Genomic DNA, 27,869 nt, shown 5'->3' with positions numbered 1-27,869 from the left:
AATGAAAATCGCCGAAGTCTAGGATCGGTAGGATAGTCAGTTTTACGAGGGTATGTTTGGCAGCATGAGTGAAGGAGGATTTGTTGTGAAATAGGAAGCCCATTTCGAGACTTCATTTTGGATTGGAGATGCTTAATGTGAGTCTGGAAGAAGAGTTTACAGTTTTAACCAGACACCTAGTTATTTGTAGTTGTCCACGTATTCTAGGTCAGAACCGTCCAGAGTAGTGATGCTAGTCAGGAGGGAGGGTGCGGGCAGCAATCGGTTGAAGAGCATGCACTTAGTTTTACTAATATTTAAAAGCAGTTGGAGGCCACGGAAGGAGTGTTGTATGGTATGGAAGCTCGTTTGGGGGTTTGTTAGCACAGTGTCCAAAGAAATATCAGACTTTAGACTTTAGTGCGTTCAAGACAACTGGCAACGGAAAGAAAAAGAGCTCCAACTGGGAAAATTCATTTTGAATGGTCATTCAACTCGGAATTCCAATTCAGGAACTTGTGCCACGTTCGAGAGCTCTGACTTTCCGACCTTAAGATCATCGACGTCATGATTTTACCTTGTTTATATCAGAGTTCCCAGTTGTATTGAACACACGGGCAGCGCCATTGAGGGCTTCGATCATTTTAATGTAGTCAACTGGGTGGGACTTCCAACTTCATTGGCTGATCCCTCCTGATGACCCCGTTGGACATGGCACCAACAGGGTCATCAAGAGGGATCAGCCAATGAAGTTGGAAGTCCCACCCAATTGTGAAGAAGAAAATTGAGTAGGCTAATTTAAAATGGAGATGGCTTTAATGGTGTCACAGACGCTTTAACGGAACAGATACTAAGATGAGTCCTCTATGGTTTGTGCTCTGGAGCGTACACTAAATTGCGTACAGACATTTCCTCGCCTGTAATTTATGTTCAAACCACACTGATGTGCAGTTTGTGCACATCAAAAGATCTGGCCATCAACAATTCTAAATGTTTGTTGGGCACACGTGATATTATCTCATAGAACAAACATATAATATCCACTAAGCCTGTGTTAACCTCAGACCTTATTTTTGCATTCAGCCCAAAAACCCTATTCGTTCCCCATAGGAACGGCTGAATGAATGGCTGAACGCAACTCATTTCCGGAGATTGGACCATCAAAAATCGAAAACTGTTTGTTGGGAAAACAAAAATCCACTAAATATTAATGTGCACTTGATTTCTATTAGCAGGAATCGTTTTTTTAAATAGTATATCATTTGAAGCTACCATAACTATCCATGGGACCTGTTTCTCCATGTTTTTGTTAAACTTTGTAAAACAAACTATACTGATTCATAATGAATGACGTTTACTCTGGCTCTCTCCTACCACTCAACCCTTGGATGAGCACACTTCTGGAACACACAGACACAGGAAACCATTTTGGGACTCATAACTAATGGAAGGGAAACTCCTCAGAGTTTGACAAAGCTCCAAAATGAGGAGCTAGAAACCTTTTAGAAAGAGCTGGTTGAACTCGGGGTAATTGCGGAACAGCCACTGACATAGAGGAAGCTGGCCTGGCTACTGTACAGAAAGTCATTAAGACTGCAGCACAGAGAAATGAGTATTTCCAGAGAACTTTCCTGACCAGGAAACAAAGTGAGAATGAGCTCATAAAAGGACATGAGACTCATTAAAGGATAACAATTTGATTTAATTCTTCATTTTCTTTACAGGTTTACAGATAACTACATACACATCTAATTCCTCAGATAAACCAACCTAAGAGGTTGCTGGAAAGCATTGATTGTCCACATCCTCTGACACGCCATGCTGAAGGGGGTGAAACGTAAAATAAATAACACACACGCAGATGTAACAGGCACAAACAGACAGACACACATTCTTATGGGTTCCATCACAGACATGTAGTCTGGTCTCAGATCTGTTTGCGTGGCCTCTCTATATGCCCTGTGAGGGCAGGAATAGGAGGGGGGGGGTGATAAAGGACAGAAATAGTTGGTAAGGAAAAGAGATATGACATATAGAAAGAACCCAGTTACACACACACACAAGGCTACATAGAACAAAAGGCACTGCCAGCAGGAACAGCCTGAACATTGAGGAGGTAAGGGGATGGGATGGACATGGGCATTTCTTTTGGGCTCTCTGCATCAGGAAGGCATGTGCTTTTGGACGATGATAGAGACTCATTGGAATACATCGGTATTAACTCTCATATAATTTTTTATACTATTATCTCCAGCCCTTGACTCACACACCAATGATAACAATCATTATAACCAATGTTAATAATTTATCCTCCAATGTTTACTTCCAGAGCCTTCAGAAAGTATTGACTTTTCCCACATTTGTGTTACAGCCTGAATTTAAAATAGATTACATTTAGATTTTGCGTCACTGACCAACACCGTATAATTCTGTTTGTAGAACATTTTTGAAATGAATACAAAATTAAAAGATGGCATGTCTTAAGTCAATAAGTATTCCATTTGTTGTGGCACGAGTAAAAATGTGCTTAACGAATCGCACAGTAAGTTGGATAGACTCTGTGTTCAACAATAGTGGTTAAAATGATTTCTGAATAACTGCCTCATCTCTGTACCACACACATACAATTATCTGTAGGGTCCCTCAATCGAGTAATGAATGTCAAGCACAGATTCAACCACAAAGGCCAGGGATGTTTTTCAATGCCTCGCAAAGAAGGGCATCTATTGGTAGATGGGTAAATATAAAATAAAAAGCAATTGCTGAATATCCCTTTGAGCATGGTGAAGCTGTTAATTAGGCTTTGGATGGTGTATCAATACACACCCAGTTACTACAAAGATAGGCGTCCTTCCTAACTCAGTTGCCGGAGAGGAATGAAACTGCTCAGGGATTTCACCATGAGGCCAATGGAGATGTTAAAACAGTTACGAGTTTAATGGTGGGATATGATTAAAGTGAGGATGGGTCAACAACAACGTAGTTACTCCACAATACTAACCTAAATGACAGAGTGAAAAGAAGAAAGCCGGTACAGAATAAAAATATTCCAAAGCATGCATCCTGTTTGTAGAAAGGCACTAAAAAACTGTGGCAAAGAAATGAACTTTTTGTCCTGAATACAAAGCGTTATGTTTGGGGTAAATCCAATACAACACATCACTGAGTATCACTCTTCATATTTTCAAGCATGGTGGTGGCGGCATCATGTTATGGGTATGCTTGTCATCGGCAAGGCCTGGCAGCGTTTCCCAAACTCTGTCCTCCGGCTTGATGATTAGTTGATTATTTGAATCAGCTGTGTAGTGCAAGGGTAAAAACCAAAATGTGCACCCCTTGGGGTCCCGAGGACTGAGTTTGGGAAACCCTGGACTAGGGAGTTTTAAAAAAATACAAAAAATGGAATACAGCTACGAGCACAGGAAAAATTCGAGAGGAAAACCTGCTTTCTATGGTAAGACTTAAATGGCTGTCTAGTAATGAATGATCAAGTTGACAGAGCTTGAATAATTTAAAATAATATAAATGGGCAAATATTGTACAATGCAGGGGCCTCATTTATCAATATTGTGAAGAAACTATCCTAAAATACTATTTACAAACTGAATTTAGAATGGTGTATGCATAGAAACGGTGTGATTCATCAAACAATCCTACGAGTATCACATGCACACTGGTAGGAGATAAACCGTTTATAAATACCAATTGTTCTCAGCCTCAGTGCTCTTGCACGACCTTGGTGGTTTGCGTTTCAAGAATGCCCCTAAATAAACATAATTAAACAATGTTTAATTCGGGGCATTTTCAAATGCAAACCACATTTCAAAAGCATCACGTTAAAAGCACGTGGGGAATTTACAACCCCATACCATGAAATACAACAGCCGAACCAAAAAGGCAAAGAAGAAGAAAAATCTCTGAGACTGAAAAAGAGGTGCTAGTGTCAGAGTGAGTACAACCAAAATATTTTATTTGGCTCGCTCAGTTGTGGCTTTAACCAGTAAACAAACAAAAAAAAACATGGCTACAAAGAGGGCCATTATGACAATTCAAGTTGCTTTAGCAATGGCAAATATACTTAAAATAAGTAGGTAACACTAAGCAATAAGCCATCCATCTTCCACAGCTCCCTCGGGCAGGCGTATAGGCCAACATTGCTGTTCTGCAGAATGAATGAGTCGTGCGTTCCTCCTCGCCACCACATTCAGCAGCGTCTTTTGCGCATCATATAACCTGCACATAAAGAGTGGAAGCCTTTTCTGTTCACATAGTTGAAATAGTTTTGGGATGGTAATTTGATGGCAATGTGGGTGCCGTCTATTGCTCCGTTCCTATTTGGGAACCCGTTGTTGGCATCATGGCAAAGAAAGCTCTCTTGACTTCAATGTGTTGTGCGATGGTGTATGGAACTTGTATGTGTAGCTACGTTTTGCTGATGACTTCATCCAAAACATTGGCTCATCAAGGGCTGTGAGATGCCGAACGGCAAGCCCCCACGCAGAAAAGTACCCGTTGCCAGGTACCCTTAAAGTACCCTTTTTAAAGTAGGTCTTAAATCCTCTCAAAATGTAATTGATATCTGATGAGCCAATCTGTACTTCCTGCAGAAAAGGTCCCACTCGTCTCTACAAAATGCAGCGTGTGCCTAATCTTCAAACCGAGCAGGATCAGCCAACACTCTTTCCATTTCACATTAGCTCAGGCTTTTATAGCATTTCAACAATGTTTGAAATAGTTTAACAAACGACTGTACTTTATATGGATTATTATCGAAACACGTGTACTGATGCGGTCAAATTATATCGCAGGTCAAGGTATGTTGCATAAATCCACAATGGAAATACAATGAAATAAAAAAAAAGATTGAATTATTACTCAAATAATGTCACACATTTTCAACGTATATTTTCCCCATTCTACACTCAACAAGCAGTTCCCATATTCCAGCATTTGGCACTGTGCGTAAGCATGGTCATGGTCGTGCATAAATTTATGCACACTCAAGCAAGCGTTCATATTCATAAATCTCACACTTTGTGCATCTGCATGATTGATAAATGAGGCCCCAGGTGTGTGAAGCTCTGAGATTTACCCAAAAAGACTGTCGTCGCTGCCAAAGTTGCTTCTACAACGTATGACTCAGGGGTGTGAATATTTATGTAAATGAGATATTTATGCATTTCATTCTCAATACATTTGCAAACATTTCTAGAAACATGTTTTCTCTTTGCCATTGTGGGACATTGTGTGTAGATGGATGAGAGAAAATATTGAATCCATTTTGAATTCGGGCTGTAACACAAAATGTGGAATAAGTCAAGGGGTACGAATACTTTCTGAATGCACTGTATGCGTCACACTCAGATAAACATCATTGGTACGATAAAATTCAATTTCTACAAAATAATCACTAATTTCATGCCTAATTTCATGCCCCTTCTCTAGGATACTCTACAGACCTGTGGCCAGAATCAGTTTGTTTATTCTACAATAAGTCATATTTCCAGTCAGATATCCCACTACCTCTGGGGATAGAGGGACACAGGGTTCCTGTCCCTCTTAACTTGGGTGTGATCAACAGAATGGTGTTTCTCAATGAACAATACGGACAGGAGTTTTTCCTGACCACATGAACTGACCAGGAGTACCTCCTCGCGGTATGACCCTTGACCTCCAGTCAGTGTTTAAGCATCAGTTCCTCTCATTCACTCAGTCCTGTAACAGTCGGCTCAGTGGCAGGGCTTCATGGGCCTGTCACAGCAGAACAGAGTGGCTGGCTCTAACAGGCCTCTAACAACAGTAGCTACAGCTGCATACGCTCTACACAGACACAGCAGCACGGCACATCTCCCATCAGACGAAATGTCAATTTCCAGGTTAGGAGATAGGGGTCGGGGGTTACTGATGACAGGGTGAACAGTTCACGGAGAATCAGAACATCAACATCCCATTGAGCTGTTTGTAAATGCTTAAAACACCAGCAGACAGTTCAAGCAGTGAAGAAATGCTTACTTGTTCTGATTGTATGCTTACGTAGAATGGGTTAATGAATAACAGGGTGGATATCTATTGGGTATATAAGGCCTATTGTATGTTGCTATATATATACAGTGCCTTGCGAAAGTATTCGGCCCCCTTGAACTTTGCGACCTTTTGCCACATTTCAGGCTTCAAACATAAAGATATAAAACTGTATTTTTTTGTGAAGAATCAACAACAAGTGGGACACAATCATGAAGTGGAACGACATTTATTGGATATTTCAAACTTTTTTAACAAATCAAAAACTGAAAAATTGGGCGTGCAAAATTATTCAGCCCCTTTACCTTCAGTGCAGCAAACTCTCTCCAGAAGTTCAGTGAGGATCTCTGAATGATCCAATGTTGACCTAAATGACTAATGATGATAAATACAATCCACCTGTGTGTAATCAAGTCTCCGTATAAATGCACCTGCACTGTGATAGTCTCAGAGGTCCGTTAAAAGCGCAGAGAGCATCATGAAGAACAAGGAACACACCAGGCAGGTCCGAGATACTGTTGTGAAGAAGTTTAAAGCCGGGTTTGGATACAAAAAGATTTCCCAAGCTTTAAACATCCCAAGGAGCACTGTGCAAGCGATAATATTGAAATGGAAGGAGTATCAGACCACTGCAAATCTACCAAGACCTGGCCGTCCCTCTAAACTTTCAGCTCATACAAGGAGAAGACTGATCAGAGATGCAGCCAAGAGGCCCATGATCACTCTGGATGAACTGCAGAGATCTACAGCTGAGGTGGGAGACTCTGTCCATAGGACAACAATCAGTCGTATATTGCACAAATCTGGCCTTTATGGAAGAGTGGCAAGAAGAAAGCCATTTCTTAAAGATATCCATAAAAAGTGTCGTTTAAAGTTTGCCACAAGCCACCTGGGAGACACACCAAACATGTGGAAGAAGGTGCTCTGGTCAGATGAAACCAAAATTGAACTTTTTGGCAACAATGCAAAATGTTATGTTTGGCATAAAAGCAACACAGCCCCTCACCCTGAACACACCATCCCCACTGTCAAACATGGTGGTGGCAGCATCATGGTTTGGGCCTGCTTTTCTTCAGCAGGGACAGGGAAGATGGTTAAAATTGATGGGAAGATGGATGGAGCCAAATACAGGACCATTCTGGAAGAAAACCTGATGGAGTCTGCAAAAGACCTGAGACTGGGACGGAGATTTGTCTTCCAACAAGACAATGATCCAAAACATAAAGCAAAATCTACAATGGAATGGTTCAAAAATAAACATATCCAGGTGTTAGAATGGCCAAGTCAAAGTCCAGACCTGAATCCAATCGAGAATCTGTGGAAAGAACTGAAAACTGCTGTTCACAAATGCTCTCCATCCAACCTCACTGAGCTCGAGCTGTTTTGCAAGGAGGAATGGGAAAAAATTTCAGTCTCTCGATGTGCAAAACTGAGAGAGACATACCCCAAGCGACTTACAGCTGTAATCGCAGCAAAAGGTGGCGCTACAAAGTATTAACTTAAGGGGGCTGAATAATTTTGCACGCCCAATTTTTCAGTTTTTGATTTGTTAAAAAAGTTTGAAATATCCAATAAATGTCGTTCCACTTCATGATTGTGTCCCACTTGTTGTTGATTCTTCACAAAAAAATACAGTTTTATATCTTTATGTTTGAAGCCTGAAATGTGGCAAAAGGTCGCAAAGTTCAAGGGGGCCGAATACTTTCGCAAGGCACTGTATGTATATATATAAATATATATATATATATATATATGTGTGACTGCTGTCAGGGTACACAAATGGCTGTCTGAAGAGATGGGAATAACATCTACCTATGAAATACACGTCTGTCTGCACAAGACCTCCCACACTAGCATGGCTACTCTGGTAGAGGGAGACGCAGGGTTAAGTGCAAGTTAGCCGCCTGAGATAGAGGGTTCATTTCAGTGCTGGATAAAGAAGTTAGGACAGAGATGTTCAAGTCTTCTTACGATTCTGTAGCCTTCTGGGCTTAATAGAGCGGTTCCATGAGAAACACTGCTGTACATCCCTGGGACTGATATGAGAGGAGTCTGAAGATGAGAATGGATTCTGGTGTTCCTTTTTCCACACCCTAACCCTACACAGATGTACCCCACCATACCAACCCTGCTACCCAATCCAACCATGACAACCCCCCCATCCTACCCTCGGCCCTGGACAGAAGGCATGCAGGGACAACATGAGAGTTGATATAATAAACATCAAGTAACGGAACATTTCAAATGGTCCACCCACCATGGAGTGTTGCTTTGAATAGTAATGTCTGTTCTGGTCCTAAATCTTTATGCATGGGCACCGGGGCAGATAGAGCAAGGTGAGACTCATGCGTAAGCAACACTTGCAGCAGCGGCAGCAGCAGTAGAATCTTCAAAACATTCTCAGACCAAACTGAGATTCAAAGTAACAGTAGAAGACCCATCAGGTCAGATTGTCAGATCAAACCAAGATATCCGAGCCCCAACGAAGTCAGACGGTCGGTCCTTCAGTTCAGTGTCTTTTTACTCACAGGGATGCACAGACTTCTTTTGTTCTAGCATCCTGTCCACTCATCCCTCAAACAGTCCCTTTTCCCCTTTCCGTGCTTTCTCAACCCCGCCTCCCTTCTCCAGAGGGGATGTGAGGAGTGAGGGAGGGGCTGCCCGTGTCCTGAGGGGAGAATAGTAATCTAAGCCTCAGTGGGATCCTGTCTCTCCCTGGGTCAAAAGAGGGCGAGGGTTGAAAGGTCAGAGTGAGAGATGAAGGGTGAGGGGTCAGGGTTGATCCTCCCGTAATGCCTTCTGCAAGCTCTGTCGGTAGACTGCGAATCTCTGCTCCACCAATCGCACACGCTCTGCCTCCTCCTTCTCCAGAATCACCAGGAAGTTCTGCAGCTCAGGAACCGAGAACGCATGCCACTGAGATGGAGAGAACGAAAGGGAGCGAGAGCGGTATTAGTGATGTTAGAGATGGCATTCATGAAGCAATGAATGATTTTAGGACACACAGTATGTGTGTGTGTGTGTGTGTTGTGTTGTGTTGTGTTGTGTTGTGTTGTGTTGTGTTTGTCTTACCTCCACCTCTCCAGTCTCGTTCTCCTTGAGGACGAAGCTGAGCAGCTCAGGATCTGGACCCACCACCAGTCTCAAAGCAAGAGGACACTCCACAAGAGGAAGCTTCTGGAACAGATCTACACAGACACACGACAAAGGAAAGACACATTAGATTCCACATCCAGGCCGTTTGCATATTATCAGAAATCTTCAAAATCTACTCTCAGTCGGGTGGCAGAGTGTAAATATGCGAATGTATACAGTGGGGAGAACAAGTATTTGATACACTGCCGATTTTTCAGGTTTTCCTACTTACAAAGCATGAAGAGGTCTGTAATTTTTACAATAGGTACAGTTCAACTGTGAGAGACGGAATCTAAAACAAAAATCCAGAAAATCACATTGTATGATTTTTAAGTAATTAATTTGCATTTTATTGCATGACAAAAGTATTTGATCACCTACCAACCAGTAAGAATTCTGGCTCTCACAGACCTGTTAGTTTTTCTTTAAGAATCGCTCCTGTTCTCCACTCATTGCCTGTATTAACCGCACCTGTTTGAACTCATTACCTGTATAAAAGACACCTGTCCACACACTCAATCAAACAGACTCCAACCTCTCCACAATGGTCAAGACCAGAGAGCTGTGTAAGGACATCAGGGATAAAATTGTGGACCTGCACAAGGCTGGGATGGGCTACAGGACAATAGGCAAGCAGCTTGGTGAGAATGCAACAACTGTTGGTGCAATTATTAGAAAATGGAAGAAGTTTAAGATGACGGTCAATCATCCTCGGTCTGGGGCTCCATGCAAAATCTCACCTCGTGGGGCATCAATGATCATGAAGAAGGTGAGGGATCAGCCCAGAACTACACGGCAGGACCTTGTCAATGACCTGAAGAGAGCTGGGACCACAGTCTCAAAGAAAACCATTAGTAACACACTACGCCTTCATGGATTAAAATCCTGCAGCGCACGCAAGGTCCCCCTGCTCAAGCCAGCGCATGTCCAGGCCCGTCTGAAGTTTGCCAATGACCATCTGGATGATCCAGAGGAGGAATGGGAGAAGGTCATGTGGTCTGATGAGACAAAAATAGAGCTTTTTGGTCTAAACTCCACTCGCCGTGTTTGGAGGAAGAAGAAGGATGAGTACAACTCCAAGAACACCATCCCAACCGTGAAGCATGGAGGTGGCAACATCATTCTTTGGGAATGCCTTTCTGCAAAGGTGACAGCATGACTGCACCGTATTGAGGGGAGGATGGATGGGGCCATGTATCGCGAGATCTTGGCCAACAACCTCCTTCCCTCAGTAAGAGCATTGAAGATGGGTCGTGGCTGGGTCTTCCAGCATGACAACGACCCGAAACACAGCCAGGGCAACTAAGGAGTGGCTCCGTAAGAAGCATCTCAAGGTCCTGGAGTGGCCTAGCCAGTCTCCAGACCTGAACCCAATAGGAAATCTTTGGAGGGAGCTGAAAGTCCGTATTGCCCAGCGACAGCACGACTCCCTGCTGCAGTGTGTGCAAACCTGGTCAAGAACTAGAGGAAACGAATGATCAAAGGTTTCTGTACCAAATATTAAGTTCTGCTTTTCTGATGTATCAAATACTTATGTTATGCAATAAAATGCAAATTAATTACTTAAAAATCATACAATGTGATTTTCTGGATTTTTGTTTTAGATTCCTTCTCTCACAGTAGAAGTGTACCTATGACAAAAAATACAGACCTCTACATGCTTTGTAAGTAGGAAAACCTGCCAAATCGGCAGTGTTTCAAATACTTGTTCTCCCCACTGTATACGTGTAATCTGTGTGCGTAACTCACCTTGTCCATCGCGGTGTGTCTGTCTGTACAGAGCAAACTTGCGTGGGTTATCCTGCACCATAAACTTCTTCAGCAGGCCCTGTATGACTTCCCTGACTGTGGTAGTACTACTGATGTGGATCTGCTTCACACAGTCACTGGGCAGGTAGAACGACGTCCGCTTCTCACTGAACCCTGCTCCCGCCCCCTCCTGGCCCTCTGACACAGTCATTGGCCGTCTTTCCGCCTGGCCGTCTAATCCCGTCCCCTCCACAGCAAGCACCGTGACTGGTCGACTTAGTCTGAGGTGGACCTTAATGAAGCCAGTGTACAAACCATCAGCACCCTGGGGGATAGAGAGAAAGAGATTCATGTGTGTCTGTATTGGTAAATTCCCACTCAGTACTTCCTACTAGTACACTCTTAGAAAAAAGGGTTCCAACATGGTTCTTCGGCTGTCCCAGTAGGAGAACCCTTTTATGGTTCTAGATAACAGTTTTTTCTAAGAATGTACCTATGTGTATATTTAAGTGTTGTAGCACCCACCAGTTTCATGCCATTCTCTGAGACCGTAGAGTTGTAGTCCTCTATCTTGGCCCGTAATTCTTCCTCTGACAGAGCCTTGGGCCCTCTCTCCTCTTCGACCTCTTTCTGCTGAAACACAGAGAGAGAGAGACAGACAGCAGGCTGTGTGAGAAACAGGAACTGCAGTACAGGGGGAAGTTGACACAGACAGAGCAGTCATTATGACTCAGACCTGAGGACACCTGGACTATATATGATGTTTCTTTCAGTCTGCTGCTATCACTCCAAACAACAGAGGGCGCAGTGGAGTTTACACTTAGGCCTAAGAACCCAGGGTGCACTGTGCGCGCGCACACACACTCAGTCTTGTACAGCTAACCTTGTGGGGACACACAATTCAGTTCCATTCAAAATCCTATTTTCCCTAACCCTAACTGTACTCTTACCCTAACCCAAAAACCTAACCTTAACCCTAGCTCCTAACCCTAATTCTAACCTTAACCCTAAACCCCCTATAAATAGCATTTGACCTCGTGGGGACTGACAATGTCCCCAGTTGGTCGAATTGTTATATTTTTACTATTCTTATGGGGACTTTTGGTCCCCACAAGAATAGTTAAACACGTCCACACACACACGCACGCACACACTTCTGTACATTGCCCATTGGGCTCTAACATTTATAGAATGTTGCGTGACTCCTCATTCTTGTCTCCCTTTCCCTTCCTCCTCCTCCCATCCTCCCAAGCCCCAGCATGACACAACACTGCAGTTGCCCCCACAGACTGAACAGGAGGCAGGAAATATTCTGAATGGAGCAGAGACATAGAGAATTACACTGAAACTATGACTCTATGTCTCTGTGTTGCTCTTTTTCTCAGTCTCGCTCCATCTTTCTCTCCCCCCGTTCTCTCCCTCTTCATCCCTACTGGCAGTCACTCGGACAGCTCCAATCTCTCCAACTGCTTAGGCCACGAAAAAGCACAAAACTCCCCCTCCCACCATGCAGTGTGAGTGAAGGGCTCATCATGAGGCTCGCTCATTATGGGGGTGAGGGAGACATGAAGGAGAGATGGGGGATGATGAGGCGCGAAGGGATGATGAGAACGGGGGAGAGGAGGCAAGAAGAGGAGAGAACATGGGGAGGCATGGTTGCTGAGCAAGCCTTAGCAACACAGAGTTTGACTGGGTTATTTATAGATGCATCCTCTTATGTGGATGCTGTTCTTTTTTTTCTCCTCCTTTTCACTCTCTTTTTCTGGGACACGGTTGTGTGAGCGATAGACAGCTAGGGGAAGAGAGAGAGAGAGAGAGAATGCAGGGCAGGAATCTTTTATGTATGGGAGTCCTCAGGGCGTGAGGGGACAGATTCTGCTTCATTCAGTACAGTCACTTTGTATACGCGTGTCTGTGTGTGTGTGTGGTGAGGGTGCAGTATATATTGGCTTGCGTTGAGCAGAGATGGGGAGTAGGTTCAGTATGAACGGGACGTGGCGTCTTCCCTTTCTTCAATCCTCTCTTGTCTCATGACAGACCCATTAACTTCTCTCCTCCATGAACAATCTGCTCAGGCGGAGAGTTACGTTTGCTGTGCGTTTACGGCTTAGTGTGTGTGTGTGTGTGTGTGTGTTTATCTTGGCAGGTTCCAGTGCAGTAAGAGTTAATGATGTGAGAACGCAGAGTGAGCTTTGGGCAAACTGGTATAAAATGTCAAACTGACCATCTCTAAACAACCGCGAGACTAAAGACCTTGAAACAGCATGAACATTCCTGCAACATCAAAGCTAAAGGATTGGCACAGCATTACTGTATTATGTGCAATTCAATGTCTGCTGATGGGGAAAATACTCCACTGCAGACTGTATATATTTTTTATATACATTTAGGTTGCTATATGCCATAGAGACGCATTTTGAACACACACACCTGCCTCACACATAGGCAGGGTCAGACTATGGCATTTGGGACGCCGGGGCACTTCCCCAACCCCCCCCTGCTGTTTTATAGCTCATCTCATGCTATTCTTCACTAAGATATTCCAATGACCCTGGGATTAAACACCTCCCTCTGGAACTGGATCCTGAACTTCCTGACGGGCCGCCACAAGTTGGTCAGGGTAGGCAAAAACACATCCGCCACGCTGACCCTCAACACGGGGGACCCTCAACACGGGGGGCCCCTCAAGGGTGCGTGCTTAGTCCCCTCCTGTACTCCCTGTTCACCCATGACTGTGTGGCTACGCAGGACTCCAACACCGTCATCATGTTTGCAGATGACGTAACGGTGGTATGCCTGATCACCAACGACGATGAGACAACCTACAGGGAGGAGGACAGAGACCTGGCAGTGTAGTGCCAGGACAACAACCATTCCCTCAACGTCAGCAAGACAAAAGGAGCTGATCGTGGACAACAGGACCGAGCATGCCCCCATTCACATTGATGGGGCTGTAGTGGAGTGGGTCGAGAGCTTCAAGTTCCTTGGTGTCCACATCACTAAGGCTCGATCATGATCTAAACTAGGGTTGAATATTTTCTATGTATTTTACAAATGTTCCATCCTGAAAATAAATGACTTTTCTCCCGGGTAACCTGGTATTTCCTGCCAAAACCGGAAGTGTCATTCAAAATCATTATAAAGCATATGCATCGTGCCTTCGTAAAGTATTCAGACGGCAGGGACTGTAAGACTAATCAGGATCGAGCCAAAAATTAATGGAGCAAAGTACAGATCTTAGATGAAAACCTGCTCCAGAACGTTCAGAACTTCAGACTGGGGTGAAGGTTGACCTTCCAACAGGACAACGACCCTAAACACACTGCCAAGACAATGCAGGAGTGGCTTCGGGACAAGTCTCTGAATGTCTTTGAGTGGCCCAGCCAGAGCCCGGACTTGAACCCGATCGAACATCTCTGGAGAGACCTGAACATAGCTGTGCAGCAACGCTTTCTACCAACCTGACAGAGCTAGAGAGGATCTGCAGAGAAGAATGGGAGAAACTCCCCAAATTGACTCGGTACCGGTACTCCTTGTATATAGCCTCGATATTGTTAAAAAAAAAAAATTCTTATTTGCTAATCTTTTCTTACTTTTTAACTCTGCATTGTTGGTAAAGGGCTCGTAAGTAAGCAATTCACAGTCAAATCTACACCAGTTGTAAAATATTGTAAAAATATTATTTGATTTTGCCATGAAGAGGAGAGAACATTTAGCAGTTTTAAAGCTAATTTCCTGCCATTCTACACATTTTGCCATGAGGCTGAGACACAAGATTCCAGGGTCAGAGTTGAAAAATCCTCCTTCACTAGTTCTTAGTTCTTGAAAACTCTCAAGTCTCTCAGGAATTCCTGTGTTTGTGGCTTGATGTTTCCTAACTGCTAAATATAGTTCTCTCCCTCCCCTCTGTGCATTCCTCTAGAAGTGAGAGAGAGAATGGTCAGAGGACAATAGAATAGTAGGACAATTCACCCCTGCCGGGTCCATGGCCGACCACACCCACACAGAGCTCAGGCCAAGAGAAAGTAAACCAGAATATCCAAACTCAGACCCAAGGCTCCCAGACATCCACAGCCAAAGAAAGTAAACCAGAATACCCCAACTCAGACCCAGGGCTCCCAGACATCCACAGCCAGAGAAAGTAAACCAGAATACCCCAACTCAGACCCAGGGCTCCCAGACATCCACAGCCAGAGAAAGTAAACCAGAATACCCAAAGCCAGACCCAGGGCTCCCAGATATCCACAGCCAGAGAAAGTAAACCAGAATACCCAAAGCCAGACCCAGGGCTCCCAGACATCCACAGCCAGGGAAAGTAAACCAGAATACCCAAAGCCAGACCCAGGGCTCCCAGATATCCACAGCCAGAGAAAGTAAACCAGAATACCCAAAGCCAGACCCAGGGCTCCCAGACATCCACAGCCAGGGAAAGTAAACCAGAATACCCAAAGCCAGACCCAGGGCTCCCAGACATCCACAGCCAGGGAAAGTAAACCAGAATACCCAAAGCCAGACCAGGGCTCCCAGACATCCACAGCCAGGGAAAGTGCACATGGCTCACACATTGGAGGTTGTTGTTGCTCCCACTTTGACAGGATCAAACTTTGTGAAGCATTCATTTGGGCTGCAATCTGAGGTGCAGTTCATTTCCGATATCTGAGGCTGGTAACTCTAATGAACTTTCTCTTCTGCAGCAGAGGTAACTCTGGGTCTTCCTTTCCTGTGGCGGTCCTCATGAGAGCTAGTTTTATCATAGTGTTTGATGGTTTTTGCGACAGCACTTGAAAAAACGTTAAAAGTTCTTGACATTTTCCACATTGACTGACATTCATGTCTTAAAGTAATGATGGACTGTCGTTTCTCTTTGCTTATTTGAGCTGTTCTTGACATAATATGGACGTGGTCTTTTACCAAAAAGGGCTATCTTCAGTATACCTCCCCTACCTTGTCACAACACAACTGATTGGCTCAAACGCATAATAAAGTAAAGAAATCCCACAAATTAACTTTTAACATGGCACACCTGTTAATTGAAATGCATTCCAGGGGACTACCTCATGAAGCTGGTTGAGAGAATGCCAAAAGTGTGCAAAGCTGTCATCATGACAAAGGGTGGATTCTTTGAAGAATCTCAAATACAAAATATATTTGGATTTGTTTAATACTTTTTTGGTTACTACATGTATGTGCTATTTCATGGTTTTGATGTCTTCACTATTATTCTACAATGTAGAAAATAGTCCAAATAAAGAAAAACCCTTGAATGAGTAGGTGTGTCCAAACTTATGACTGATACTGTATGTTAGAGCACTTTGGTTTCATGAATAAATATGTTGTAATGGAACCACATGACCTGTTTCTGTCTTCAGTCCATTTTAATTAGGATAGATGGGCTATATGGGCTAGGGTATAGGTCGAATGTAATAGTCTGACTATAACCAGCCTAAAACTCCATTCCTATTCAGAGTTCAGAGAAAATTAATCGAATTGGAAATGAGCTATTATCAGGCTGGTTAATCTGAAGCATGTCTGTTGAATTTAGAAAAATCCATCGCACTCGTCCCCACCCCACCTACTCAGCCAGTCAGGAGCTGCTACTGCGTTGCGGCCATGGCATACTGCATACCTTTTACTAAATGGTACATGCTAAATAGTATGTGGCAATAAGTACATAATATACAGTTTAAATATGTAGTACGCTAGTATGGGTATTCGGACACGGCCAGTGTCATCTGAGGCTGCAGTGTTGCCCAGAAACATTACAAACAGATTCAGGCAACAAACACAACAGCTTAACATTCAACATTTACTAAAAACATTCCCCTCAACGCTAAATGGTGATGACTCATATTCGCCTGGGTACTCCGTGGCTCACTCTCAGATACCAGCTTACAGAAGGTTCCAGCACTTTAGTGTCATAAACATTTTCCAAAACAGAACTTTTAAGTGATGTCTGTGGGCGTCCTGATACTGGATTACCTAACCCTGACCTGAGCTGCACCCTCATCTCAGACTTTGTCTCAGAACGTTAGGTCTTTATTTTTACTCTTAAAAAATAAAACATTTTCTAAAACAATAGACAACATACACATCTAAATGACAACATCATACAAACATCAACCACATCACACCTGCCCAGACCCACTAACACACACCCCCATCTCCAGTGCCCGAATCACTTTCCACCACATAGCCTGAAACTGAACCATTTTGTTTCTCTCTGTAACCCACGGACTTGATTTTTCCATCGTGTTAATGAAGGTGGATTGATTTCTTTTAGAATACATTTTTTCAAGATGATTGATTGAGAAGAGAATCAGCCAACCCATCAGGTATCCCACTGCACCTCCATATGCATGTCTTGAAATATGCAGACAGACAGATTACAAAGTAAGTTAACATTGTAATACTTCTGACAGCCAACTTTCTAGCTCCTCCCCCAACTTCCAGACTTTACAGCGTTCCCAGAAAGCATGGATTATTGAGTGTTTATTATTATTTACACTTAAGACACGACTCTGTTGTACTGTAGAATTTGAGAATGTTGTCTCGTATAATAAATTCTATACATTCGTTTACACTGGATTAAGTGTACATTTTCATTAACTGCAACTTTGTTAGTTATGCTCAAACTTTCCCTACATATTGCACCAACATCACTACTTTTTAAGTCCTGGTTCCAATAGTTTATATTTTTTTCTAAGAGATTGTCAGTTGGATATGCTCTGCAAGGTTTTGTATATATTTCCTATAATATGAACATCCTTTTCCCTCAAGGTTGCTCTGATGAAACTATCTACATACTGTATTATTGGTTAGTCCAAAATGACTTTAATTCTGTCATGGAAATAAATGCATTTCCTTTAACCACGACATTTACAATTTCTATACCTTTAGTTTTCAATGTGGACAAATTTATTGGTGAATTCTGAAAAGCTACCAAGTATTGTTTTTAGGAAGGGATATTGGTTCTTGTAGAATACGTTTCAATTTCTTCCATGTTGTCATAGTATTCTTAACTATGAAGTTGTTCATGTGCTTAGCTTTGTCATTTAAAAACAGACACCTAAAAAGGTTCTGGGAATGAGCATGCGCATTATCAATATGTACCCATTTTTCCTCTTTAGTGCATTTAACTATATGTCGCAAGTAAAAGCCTTGAGTAGCGAGTTGATACAATCCAACATCTGGAGGGTTAAAACCACCCTCTGACTTAAGATGTAAATCTTCCTTTTTATTCTATTAATTTTATTTGCCCATATAAAAAGTCCTATGACAGAGTATACCTTTTTGTGTCTTCGGTGGGGTAATTAGTATTACAGAAAAGAAATGCAAAAACTTTGGCAGCCATGCCATTCTAAAAGAGGTTTATTCTACCTGTAAAATGTATGGGGAGATTATTCCATTTAAATTGATCTGCTTTCATATTGTTGAGTGATGGAATAAAGTTATCTTTATATATTTGTCGTCACTTATTAATCCTATGTATGTCATTTTTTGTGGTCCACTTAAAGGATTGCTGTAGATCGTGAGTTATTTTCTTTTTCGTATTGCCATTATTTTGGAGGTTTTCCATGTACATTTTTTATCCTGAGATTTTTGAGTATTCTGAAAATAGTTTTAGCAAAGGGAGCATTGAGTTTTCAATATTGGTCAGGTATATCAGGAGATAATTTGCAAATAAGTTTTAAGGTTTATAATCCTGTTTACCAATACAGATACCTGTTAGAATTAGACAGGGCCCAAATGTTTCTGCAATTGGAACAATTGCCAGTACATACAGGAGGGGAGAGAAGGGACACCCCTGTCTTGTGCCCCTTTCTAAAGTTTTATTTGTGCATATTTTTGCTTTAGGACATGTATAAAACATTTTTTTACAATGTATTATTTCATCTGGAAAGTTGAAAGCTTCCAAAGTTTTGAATAGAAAAGGCCATTCAAGGCGGTCAAAAGCCTTCTCGGATTCCACAGCCATTATTGATATATCTATATCTTGTTTTTTGTGTATTGTATTACATTTAAACATGTTCTTATATTTTTTTTAAAGTATCAAACCCTGTTTGATTGATCTTTGTTATTATTTTGTCACAATTGATTAAACTTGTGGATTTATAATGAGCAGGGGATCCTCCAGATTTTCCTGGTTTTAATATAACTGAAATAACTGTTTGATACATGGAATTAGGGTGTACAGCATTGAGTGACGTGTGTTGTCATTTGTGTAAATAAGGGGGCTACTTTGTCCCAAAATGTTGAATAGAATTCTATAGGAAAAGCATCCATACCTGGTGCTTTTCTCCGCACTAATGTTTTAACAGTATCTAATATTTATGTTTAGGTGACCTCTATTTTTAGTGATTCATTTCTGTCTGCTGATAATTGCTTCAAATTTGTGGAGTCTAAGAAGGCTGTAGGATCAGTCCAACAATTCAGATTTGTATTCAGATTTTCATATAATCTTTTAAACATTGTTGTTTCTAATTACCGCTTTTGTAACTTTATCTATTAAAATTATAACTGGTTTAGCATGTATTCATTTTGTGAAAGCTGCAATATATTTAACAGGTTTATTTGCCATTACGTAGTATGCTTTATTTGAGTTTAACCTGTAGTTGTTGGATCTCAAATGCAAAAGACGGAATTCCTGATTAAGTTCCAAAATGTTATTTTCTTCTTTCCTTTGTCAAGATTTTTTATGCGCTTTTTCTAAGATGGTGATTTATTTTTCTTTCATTTTAATTTCAAAACCAAGTTGAATTTTTACTGAGTATGAGATTATCATCCCCCTAACGTATGCCTTAAAAGGTATCCCAAATTACTTTTCATTTAAGTATATAATACATGTGCTCTGTTCATTCTATAAATTCTGTCGCTATATGTATTTTCTATTGGTGTAATGATCCGATATGACTACATCATTACTTTTTTAATCCAGTAAATAGTTGAGCGCATTTCAGAAAAAAATGTAGTCAATTCTTGAATCGTTTTTTTTTACTTTGAGAAAAAAAGGAATAGTATTTTGTAGTTGGGAATAAATCTCCAGGTGTCCTGTAAAATATGTGTAGAGATGAACATGTTCAGCCTCTTCGGAGGCTCCCTAAATCAGACTTTTTAAAATGAATATGTCTGTTAATCTTATCGAATGTATAATTTAGGTCCCCTGCTAAAATAATAGTTCCTGTCTGGATTTAATCTAATATAGCTTGATTTCTATCTAAAATCAGCAGATTTGTCACTGGTGGAATATACAATGAAATCAATGTGCAATTTTCACCATGTAAGGTACAATTCATCATTAGAAAATGGCCTTCTTGGTCCATGTGCTGGGATATAACGGAAAATGGTGTATTCTTATTTATCAGGATGCCTACACCTCTGCTATTACTACATTAGGTGGCAGCATAGGCCTCTCCAACCCAGCTCCTCTTTAAATGTTCAATTTCTATTAAAAAAAATGTAACTCTAGCTAGAAAACCACATCTGCTGACAATATCTCTTTAAATGTTCAAGAAACATATGTTATTTTACTCATCATGGAGCGCGTGCACATTCCATGTAATAAATTGGATTTTGTTGGTCTTTACTTGTGTAGAATCAAAGTTAACCTTATCTATTCCGTCTATCATTGAAGAACCAAGTAAAACATTTTAGCAGACATGACATGTGAAGGCGGTGGGCATTCCATATAATGGGAGGATCACAGTATAAATACATAGTTATGGTATACATTACATACATAGAGAGTGTGGGCATGTGGGCCGAGCAGACATATTTATATATTTTTTAAATAAAAAGCAAAGTACGTCTTTGTACTTGAGGCGCCATGCTTCAGTTCTACACGTCACCGTTACCACGGCAACACAAAACCCACTTCCTGTCGTGGCACATGGTCGTTGGACGTGATCAGGTGACACAACACCCCTGGTGTCACGCACCGCTGTGGCCATTACGGTCTAGAGTGAGCCTGTAGAGGACTCATATCCCACAACACTGCCATACAGACATCACAGAGAATGAAACCCACGTACAACTCTATGAAACGATCTCTCCGAAATGGATCCGGGCTGGTATAACGGCGGTCCACAACACCATTGAGCCCTGAGCAGACTGCTCCAGTAAAGGAGGCACACGGGAGAGGAGACCACACTTAGCTCCCCAAGTCTCTGATAGCCAAATGAACTCCTGTAGATGAGCTGTGACAGCTGCGATAGCAGAGTGCCGCTAGGATAATGAGCGGTGGAGGTGACATAAGGGAGTGACTGAGTGAGGGAGGCAGGGGAAAAGAGAGGCACAGATCCTGTAATGGAAGCTCTAACCCACGCCTCGTTTCCCCATTTCACAGACGGCATAGACAGTAGACCAGGTGTGTGCGTTTCCCTGTGCTACTAGTTTCATACTTTCATTCAGTGTCGTATCTCCCCCAATCACGTTCCCTCCTCTTGTAATCAGCAAGCGCCAGACAGACACGAATACGCACTCACACTCCTGCTTGCGCACCTTAGCTGAGCTCTGTTAGTGGGTCAAAGTGTCGAATGGAAGAAACACATGATCCAACCCCAGCACTGATTCCATTTCACAGCTCGGTGTGCGCAGACACAGACAGACACACACAAGCACATGTAGACGTGTGTGTGTGTGTACGTGTATCTCTGTGACATTAATTATAAACACTGGTGATTTTACTAATTCATTCATTTCCACGACATCAAAGCTCCCTTTAGAGCAAGGGAGCACTCCACAGCAGTAACCACACACACACACACACACACACACGACACTGACGAACATGCTCATCAGGACAGGAGGGAGGAGATTAGAGGTCCTCTTTTCTTTGTGAATTAATGTCAAGAGAGGAGCCTACTGCTCCAGATCAGCCAGCTTTAACATTCAACTAGGGTGAGTGAGACAGCGTTCGAGAGAGAGAGAGAGAGTTTATAAATGCATGTAAATGTGCGTGTGTCTGTTTCGCTGGGTTTGCATTGGCGCCATTCCTTCTGCGTTTCTTCTGTGGGAGGCAAAGTGCTTCCAGTTCAGAGGTCATTAAAGCTGGAATCCGTAGCAGTGAAACTGCCATGTCCATTAGGTTGATGGAGTAGGGCTGGGGAGTAGGAAGAAAAAGCCCCTAGACCCCAGAGGTAGGGTTTCTCCCATTATGGTCAGGATTAGGGTTTGGAGAGCTGATGCTAAAGCTGATTTCAGATCTGTGGCTGGAGCCATTGTAGACAACAACAAGAGTAAACTGACACTCTAGTAGATTGTGTCGGAGAGTACAGGCAAACTGTGGCTTTCCTATATTTGCATGTCTGTTTTTCATATTCAAACGTTAGTGAGTGACAGGGTGGTTTTCCTGTACTGAGAGACAGTTGCTACCGCACGGTATCGTTCTTACAGTTTATGGGGAATTGGAAACTTTGGGTCGTGGTTTAAGACTGGGTCCTTTGTTTTTGGGGCACAACAATCTCCACTCTGGCCTTCCAAAGTCCCCAACACACAACAGTCTCTACTCTGGCAACTCAAACTCCAAACAGACAGACACAGGGCTGGGGCTGAATTATTTAATGATGGTGCTCTTTCCAAACCAGAGAGCAGAGGCACTGCAGGTATTGAGATCACACGGACAAAGGCTTGTGTGTAAGTGTCTGTGTGTGTCTGTGTAAGTGTGTGTGTGTGTGTGTGTCTGTGTAAGTGTGTTTGTAAAACAACAGCATCTCTATGCCCTCTGTCCTAATCAGCAAACGTTTGCTTCCTACACCTCCTTGTGTGTGTGTGTGTGTGTGTGTGAGAGAGCGAGAGAGAAGGTCATGTAGCCCGTTAAAAGCCTTAAGAACAATCTCCCAGTGGAGCTGTGAGTGTGGTGTGGGGGTGTTTTCTGCATAAATATGTAGTACATATTATTCTGTAACTTTACACGACACAGTTGCAGTCCACTGTTATACAACTGCTTACTATTTACATGAACAGACAAACAAGCTCCAAAAACGGCATCACCACTGCTCTGCAACATTAAAAGTGTGTGTGTGCGTGCGCGCGCTCCTGTGGAGTTCCGATCTCAAAGCAGAATCAGTGAGATCCGCCGTTGCTATGGTTACATTGACCAGCTGAATTATGCTAAGCGAAAAGAAAAAAACGTGGAAGAGCGAGAATGACAGCTATAGCAAAACTCACACTGAACAACGGATGTGTGTAACTATTTAACTAACTTCCCTGTTTCTACGGAAACAGCGACAGGCGAGGGCTGTCGATGAACCATTACCATATTGCTGCTATGCAGTCCTTTGCATTTTAAGCCATGAAGAACTGTCCTAGAGGGGCTCCTACAAGGAAGGCTGCATGGATAGCTGATCGAATGCAGGCACACCTCTGTCACACACACACACACACACAGTAAAACACAAAACGGTCACACTTTATTTGGATAGTCCGGATATTCTATCTGAAGACCCTCTACAGATGGCCAACCAATCTGTTGATAAGCAAATGCTTGCCAAGATTACGGTTAGGGATAAGGGTTAGAGCTAGAGATAGTTGAAATGCCTCTACCGATGGACCATCCACATAGTGTTACCACACACACTTACTCAACGCTTCTCCTTTTTCGGGCATAAAAAATGGACACAACATGAAGCGAAACATACCCCTCCATCTTTAAAAAAATAACATCTCTGTCGTACCTTAACCAGCTTTGGGGGCTGGCGGAAGAAGGAACTCTTTGCGGTGAAGAAGGTGAAGTCTTCGCCCTCCTCGTCCAGACTGCAGTAGCCGCTGCTCATGCTGTTGCTGCCCGTCATTTAAGGGCTTCAATTTGAGCCCGCGGCTGCCTATAAACACCCAGCAGAGCAGCAGGAGGAAACCTGATTGTCCCCGAGGGGGAAATACTCTGTCTGGAGAGGCATTCAGCCACACTCACTGTTCACAACGCTCACAGTCCCAGAGCCCTTCACATCCACGATGCATCCACAGTCAGTCACCTCAGTAGGTCAGTATAGGGACACACGTACGGCTCACAGTCCAAGTGGCGCCTCTCGATTCCAAACATCCACTGCCAGTCCTCCACAGTCTTGTGTCTGTAGGTACCCAGATAAGCTTGGGCTCCAGAATCAGGGGTGAGGTCAGCTCAGATTCGGGTCCTATCAGTGCTCCTCGTGTCACCGGAGAGGCTTCAGGAAATCCGAGAGCGCGAGTAGAGACGTGTCACTTCCTCCTGTCGTGTGTGTGCTCTGACCCCGATATCACACACACACACACACATTGGTGTCACAGAGTCAGTTAACCCTGCTCACCTGAATGCCTCACACACACTTCCCCTTCAACCCCCTCCTGCCCTGCAGCTGTGTGTGTTGATCAGCTAATAAGAACTGTGAATGGGTGCACACACACACAAATTACTTCAGCAGGGTACTGCTGTTTACCCATTCAGACACACGCTCACATCAATTACTCTGACAGGCTCTCTCCCACACACACACACACACACACACACACACACACACACACACACACACACACACACACACACACACACACTTCGGTAACTGTAGTTCAGGTCAGTGGCTCCAGACTGCAGTGGGCCTGTGCTGTATGGCTGTGTGAGTGTAGTCCTTGGTTCTTAGGGAAGAGACCCAGGCTGCTGCAGGCTTCTGACATTCAGCGGTTTCTCCTCTCTTCTCCTCTCTTCTTCTCAGACTCACGGACTAACAGAGAATCCTACGCGCTGCACCTCCCACTCGCTCTCTCTCCTTTTGTGTTTGTTTTGCTCTCTCTCTTCCTCTCTCTCTCACAGCCTTGCTCAACCATCTGTGGTTGAGTCTTATCTGCCAACGAGTTTTCTGCAGAGCTACAAAAACACCCTCCCCCCATTCTCTCTCTTCCTGCAAGCAACGGCACCCAGCTCAGCCCAGCCACATCCTCTGAGAGAGAGAGAGCGAGAGAGGAGGAGAGAGAGAGAGAGAGAGACAGAGAGATGCGTCCTCACAGCTCATAACACCTGATATGCATGAGCAGGAAGCCACTCATTAACATGGCTGCTGTGCTTTGCCTTAGCGCTACCAATGCTGCATGAGAGAAACCTCCAGATGTATAAAGACCCGGAGAAGAGCAGAGAACTGATCATCTTACTGCATTATACATACACTCTTATCAACACTCTTATCAACATGCTCAGAAACACAGCGGAACCAAGTACAGGTCCTACTGCTTGAGTTCTTGTACCTCTTATAGAATATTAGCTCAACATTATTGTGTAGTTCCTGTACCTAAATATAAAACAGTACCAGCACCCAAAATGAGTACTGGAACCCATTTAATTCCAAGTCAAGCACTGGTGATGATCAAGAACAGGAATCTCAGAGAACCTCATGAGGTCTAGTTCCATAAAGAGGAATTGAAAACATGGGTACGATTGTCTGTTGGTTTTAGGAGAAACCAAGCTTGGAGGTCACGTGATCGTCCCCCAGGGGTCAGTGATGAAGATGACCCCTGACCTGTCCCCTCTGCCCTCTGGCCCTGGTCTTGACCATATGAACAGGGTCCAGCTAATGCCCCTGTCAAAATAGAGATGGACTACCAAATAATGTGTGTGTATATAGTGTGTGTATATGTACGGTGTGTGTACGTGTGTGTGCCGGTGTGTACGAGTACGTGCATGTGTGTGCGTCTAAGTCAGAGAACAATATCTAGCTTTGGTCTTTCTCTAAATCACAACCAACTCAAGGCATACAGCAGGTTATTCATTAAAACATTCGATTAACAGACAGCTGTCAAAGAGAGAGAGGCTGTTCCGTCAGAGGAGACATATCCTCCATTAAAGAGATGGAGCCTGTCCATCTCCTCAAGCCATCCCCCCTGTCAGAGGTTGATTAGATTCTGAAAGATTGTTGGGAGAGCTGTCTGTCTCTCTCCAGTGGTAACAACAGACAGACAGAGAGCTGTCTGTCTCTCCAACCAGTGCTAACCACAGACAGGCAAAGAGCTGCCTGCCTCTCTCCAGGTCAGTATCAGCTGACAACAGATTAGTCTACCAGCAGAGACAGCCGTCAACTCCATTACCATCATCACTGTGGAGGGAGAAGGATGGGGACAGAGCGAGACAGATGGGGACAGTGGGTGGTGGGGAGGTTGAGAGGAGCTCATTGACAGACCACACCCCCATCCCATCTCAGCCCCTCCCAAACCCCTACCTTTCCCAGAGTCGATAAAGCCCAGCCAACCCTTACTAGGCTCCAGTCTGACTCAATGAAACACAATGAGTGTTTTGGCGAAAAGGGTGATCGATCTCTGCTGCTGTAAGCACAAAAGAGAAAGAGAAAGCGGGAGGGAGAGGAAAAGAGAGAGAGAGAGAGAGAGAGTATAGAGTTGACGAGGGAGAAGGGCCTTGAGATGTGAGCGGTCATCTCTCATCAGGTCTCTGGTGCAGCAATAGTGTACCCATTTCAGCCTCTGAGTTCACAAGACACCCTCAGCCTGCACACCAGACAAGAGTTTAACATGACTCCAGGTTACAGAGATAATCAACTGGCCCTCCACTGCAGCCCTCAGCTCTAACACACAGGTCCTTGTCACTGTAGCACATTACACTTATACTCCACGAGCACCACACTTGGATAAGGTGTCTATTTTCTTCCCTCTAGTGACGTTTGCAAGGTCACCCCATCGGCATTCTGTCACGCTATTTCTCACATTCGCTCATGCTCTCTCTCCTACACGTGGTGATTTTGGAAGTAGATTACATTGTGTGTGTGTGTGTGTGTGTGTCTGTGTGTGTGTGATCCATGGTAGCAGTGTGGTATTTGGCCTCTAGGCATGGCTACACAATTGCCAGCGTACTCGTTACACACCGATAGAGATGTGTATTGTGTGTGTGTGTTATCTGGCTCACTCTAGGCAGTGCCAGAGTGTGTGGGCTTTGAGAGCAGAGGTGCCAGTATCACAACAGAAACACGCAGGTCCACATTTACACCTGCTCACACAGACACCCTCAGTTAAAAGGTCAGATATTAATTTGATAGAGAGATACAGTTATACTTCATGTGCGTGAACACCTGAAAATATTTAGGACCTTGATAGCTAAAACCAGCAAGATCCGAGTCTGCTAACATGAAAGCAGAATTGCGAGAAAGCCTCTTCTGGTGTCTGTGTGAGTGTGTGTGCATGTCTTGTGTTCGGGTGCATGTGTGTGTGCTTCCATGTCGTAGGCAGTGTGGGCAGACAAACATCTAACGCATCTGTGCTCACAGAGGCCAAGAACAGTTAGAGGTCTTATTAAATTACTAGAGGGACTATGTCATAAACCCTCAAAGTTCCATAATGGCAGCCATCTTGGTCAGGGAGAAATCCAAAACTAGCCTTGTTGGAATGAATGGCAGTAGAGGCATAGGGAACACATTTCCTGCCATTACTTTTGCAGGAAAATAAAAAATGGAAGGCACGTTATGCATCAGAAATTGTGTAATGGAATTATGGTTATTTGAGTGTGTCTCTCTGTATGCTGATGTCTCAACACACGTCCGCTATGACAGCGACTGAAATGACTGCAACCCTTAACCAATGGCTGCAGTTGGTTTCAGAGTGGGTGGCAAGGAATAAGTTATAGCCCTAACTATTTATGAAACTAAAAGCATTGTATTTGGAACAAATCACTCACTGAACCCCAAACTCCCAACTAAATATTGTAATGAATAATGTGGAAATTGAGCAAGTCGAGGAGACTAAACTGCTTGAAGTAACCCTGGATTGTAAACTGTCACAGTCAAAACATACTGATACCACAGTAGCTAAGATGGGGGATGTCTGTCTGTAATAAAGTGCTGCTCTGCCTTCTTAACAGCACTGTCAACAAGGCGGGTCCCGTAAGCACCCGTTTTGTTGCACCTGGACGACCGTTCAGTAGTGTGGTCAGGTGCCACAAAGAGGGACTTAGAGAAAAGTACCATTGGTCCATTGGATGTACACATGGAGCTAACGTTAATGATACGCATGTCAATCTGTCC

The 27,869-nt window shown here is 43.4% G+C and overlaps 1 protein-coding gene across 5 annotated transcripts in view; it reads right to left on the bottom strand.

Moving 5' to 3' along the window:
* Positions 1–7,685: 7,685 nt before the first annotated feature.
* Positions 7,686–27,869, bottom strand: part of LOC112254331 (ras association domain-containing protein 5) — a 64,483-nt gene continuing 44,299 nt past the window's right edge. For 2 of the 5 annotated variants that reach the window (XM_042324253.1, XM_042324255.1), the window contains exons 3-6: positions 11,410–11,517; positions 10,885–11,209; positions 9,073–9,188; positions 7,686–8,916 (exon numbers count right to left, since the gene is read on the bottom strand). In XM_042324253.1, coding sequence (XP_042180187.1) covers positions 8,773–8,916; positions 9,073–9,188; positions 10,885–11,209; positions 11,410–11,517 — 693 coding nt within the window. In that variant the 3' untranslated portion in view covers positions 7,686–8,772. Of the gene's footprint in view, positions 8,917–9,072; positions 9,189–10,884; positions 11,210–11,409; positions 11,518–23,555; positions 24,689–27,869 lie in introns of those variants that run through there. The other 3 variants (XM_024426774.2, XM_024426775.2, XM_042324254.1) reach the window with 3 other exon arrangements.

The sequence above is a fragment of the Oncorhynchus tshawytscha genome, linkage group LG07, assembly GCF_018296145.1.
Source record: "Oncorhynchus tshawytscha isolate Ot180627B linkage group LG07, Otsh_v2.0, whole genome shotgun sequence".
NCBI lineage: Eukaryota > Metazoa > Chordata > Actinopteri > Salmoniformes > Salmonidae > Oncorhynchus > Oncorhynchus tshawytscha.
Note: the sequence above shows the minus strand (reverse complement) of the source record. Positions and strands in the feature narration are given on the sequence as shown.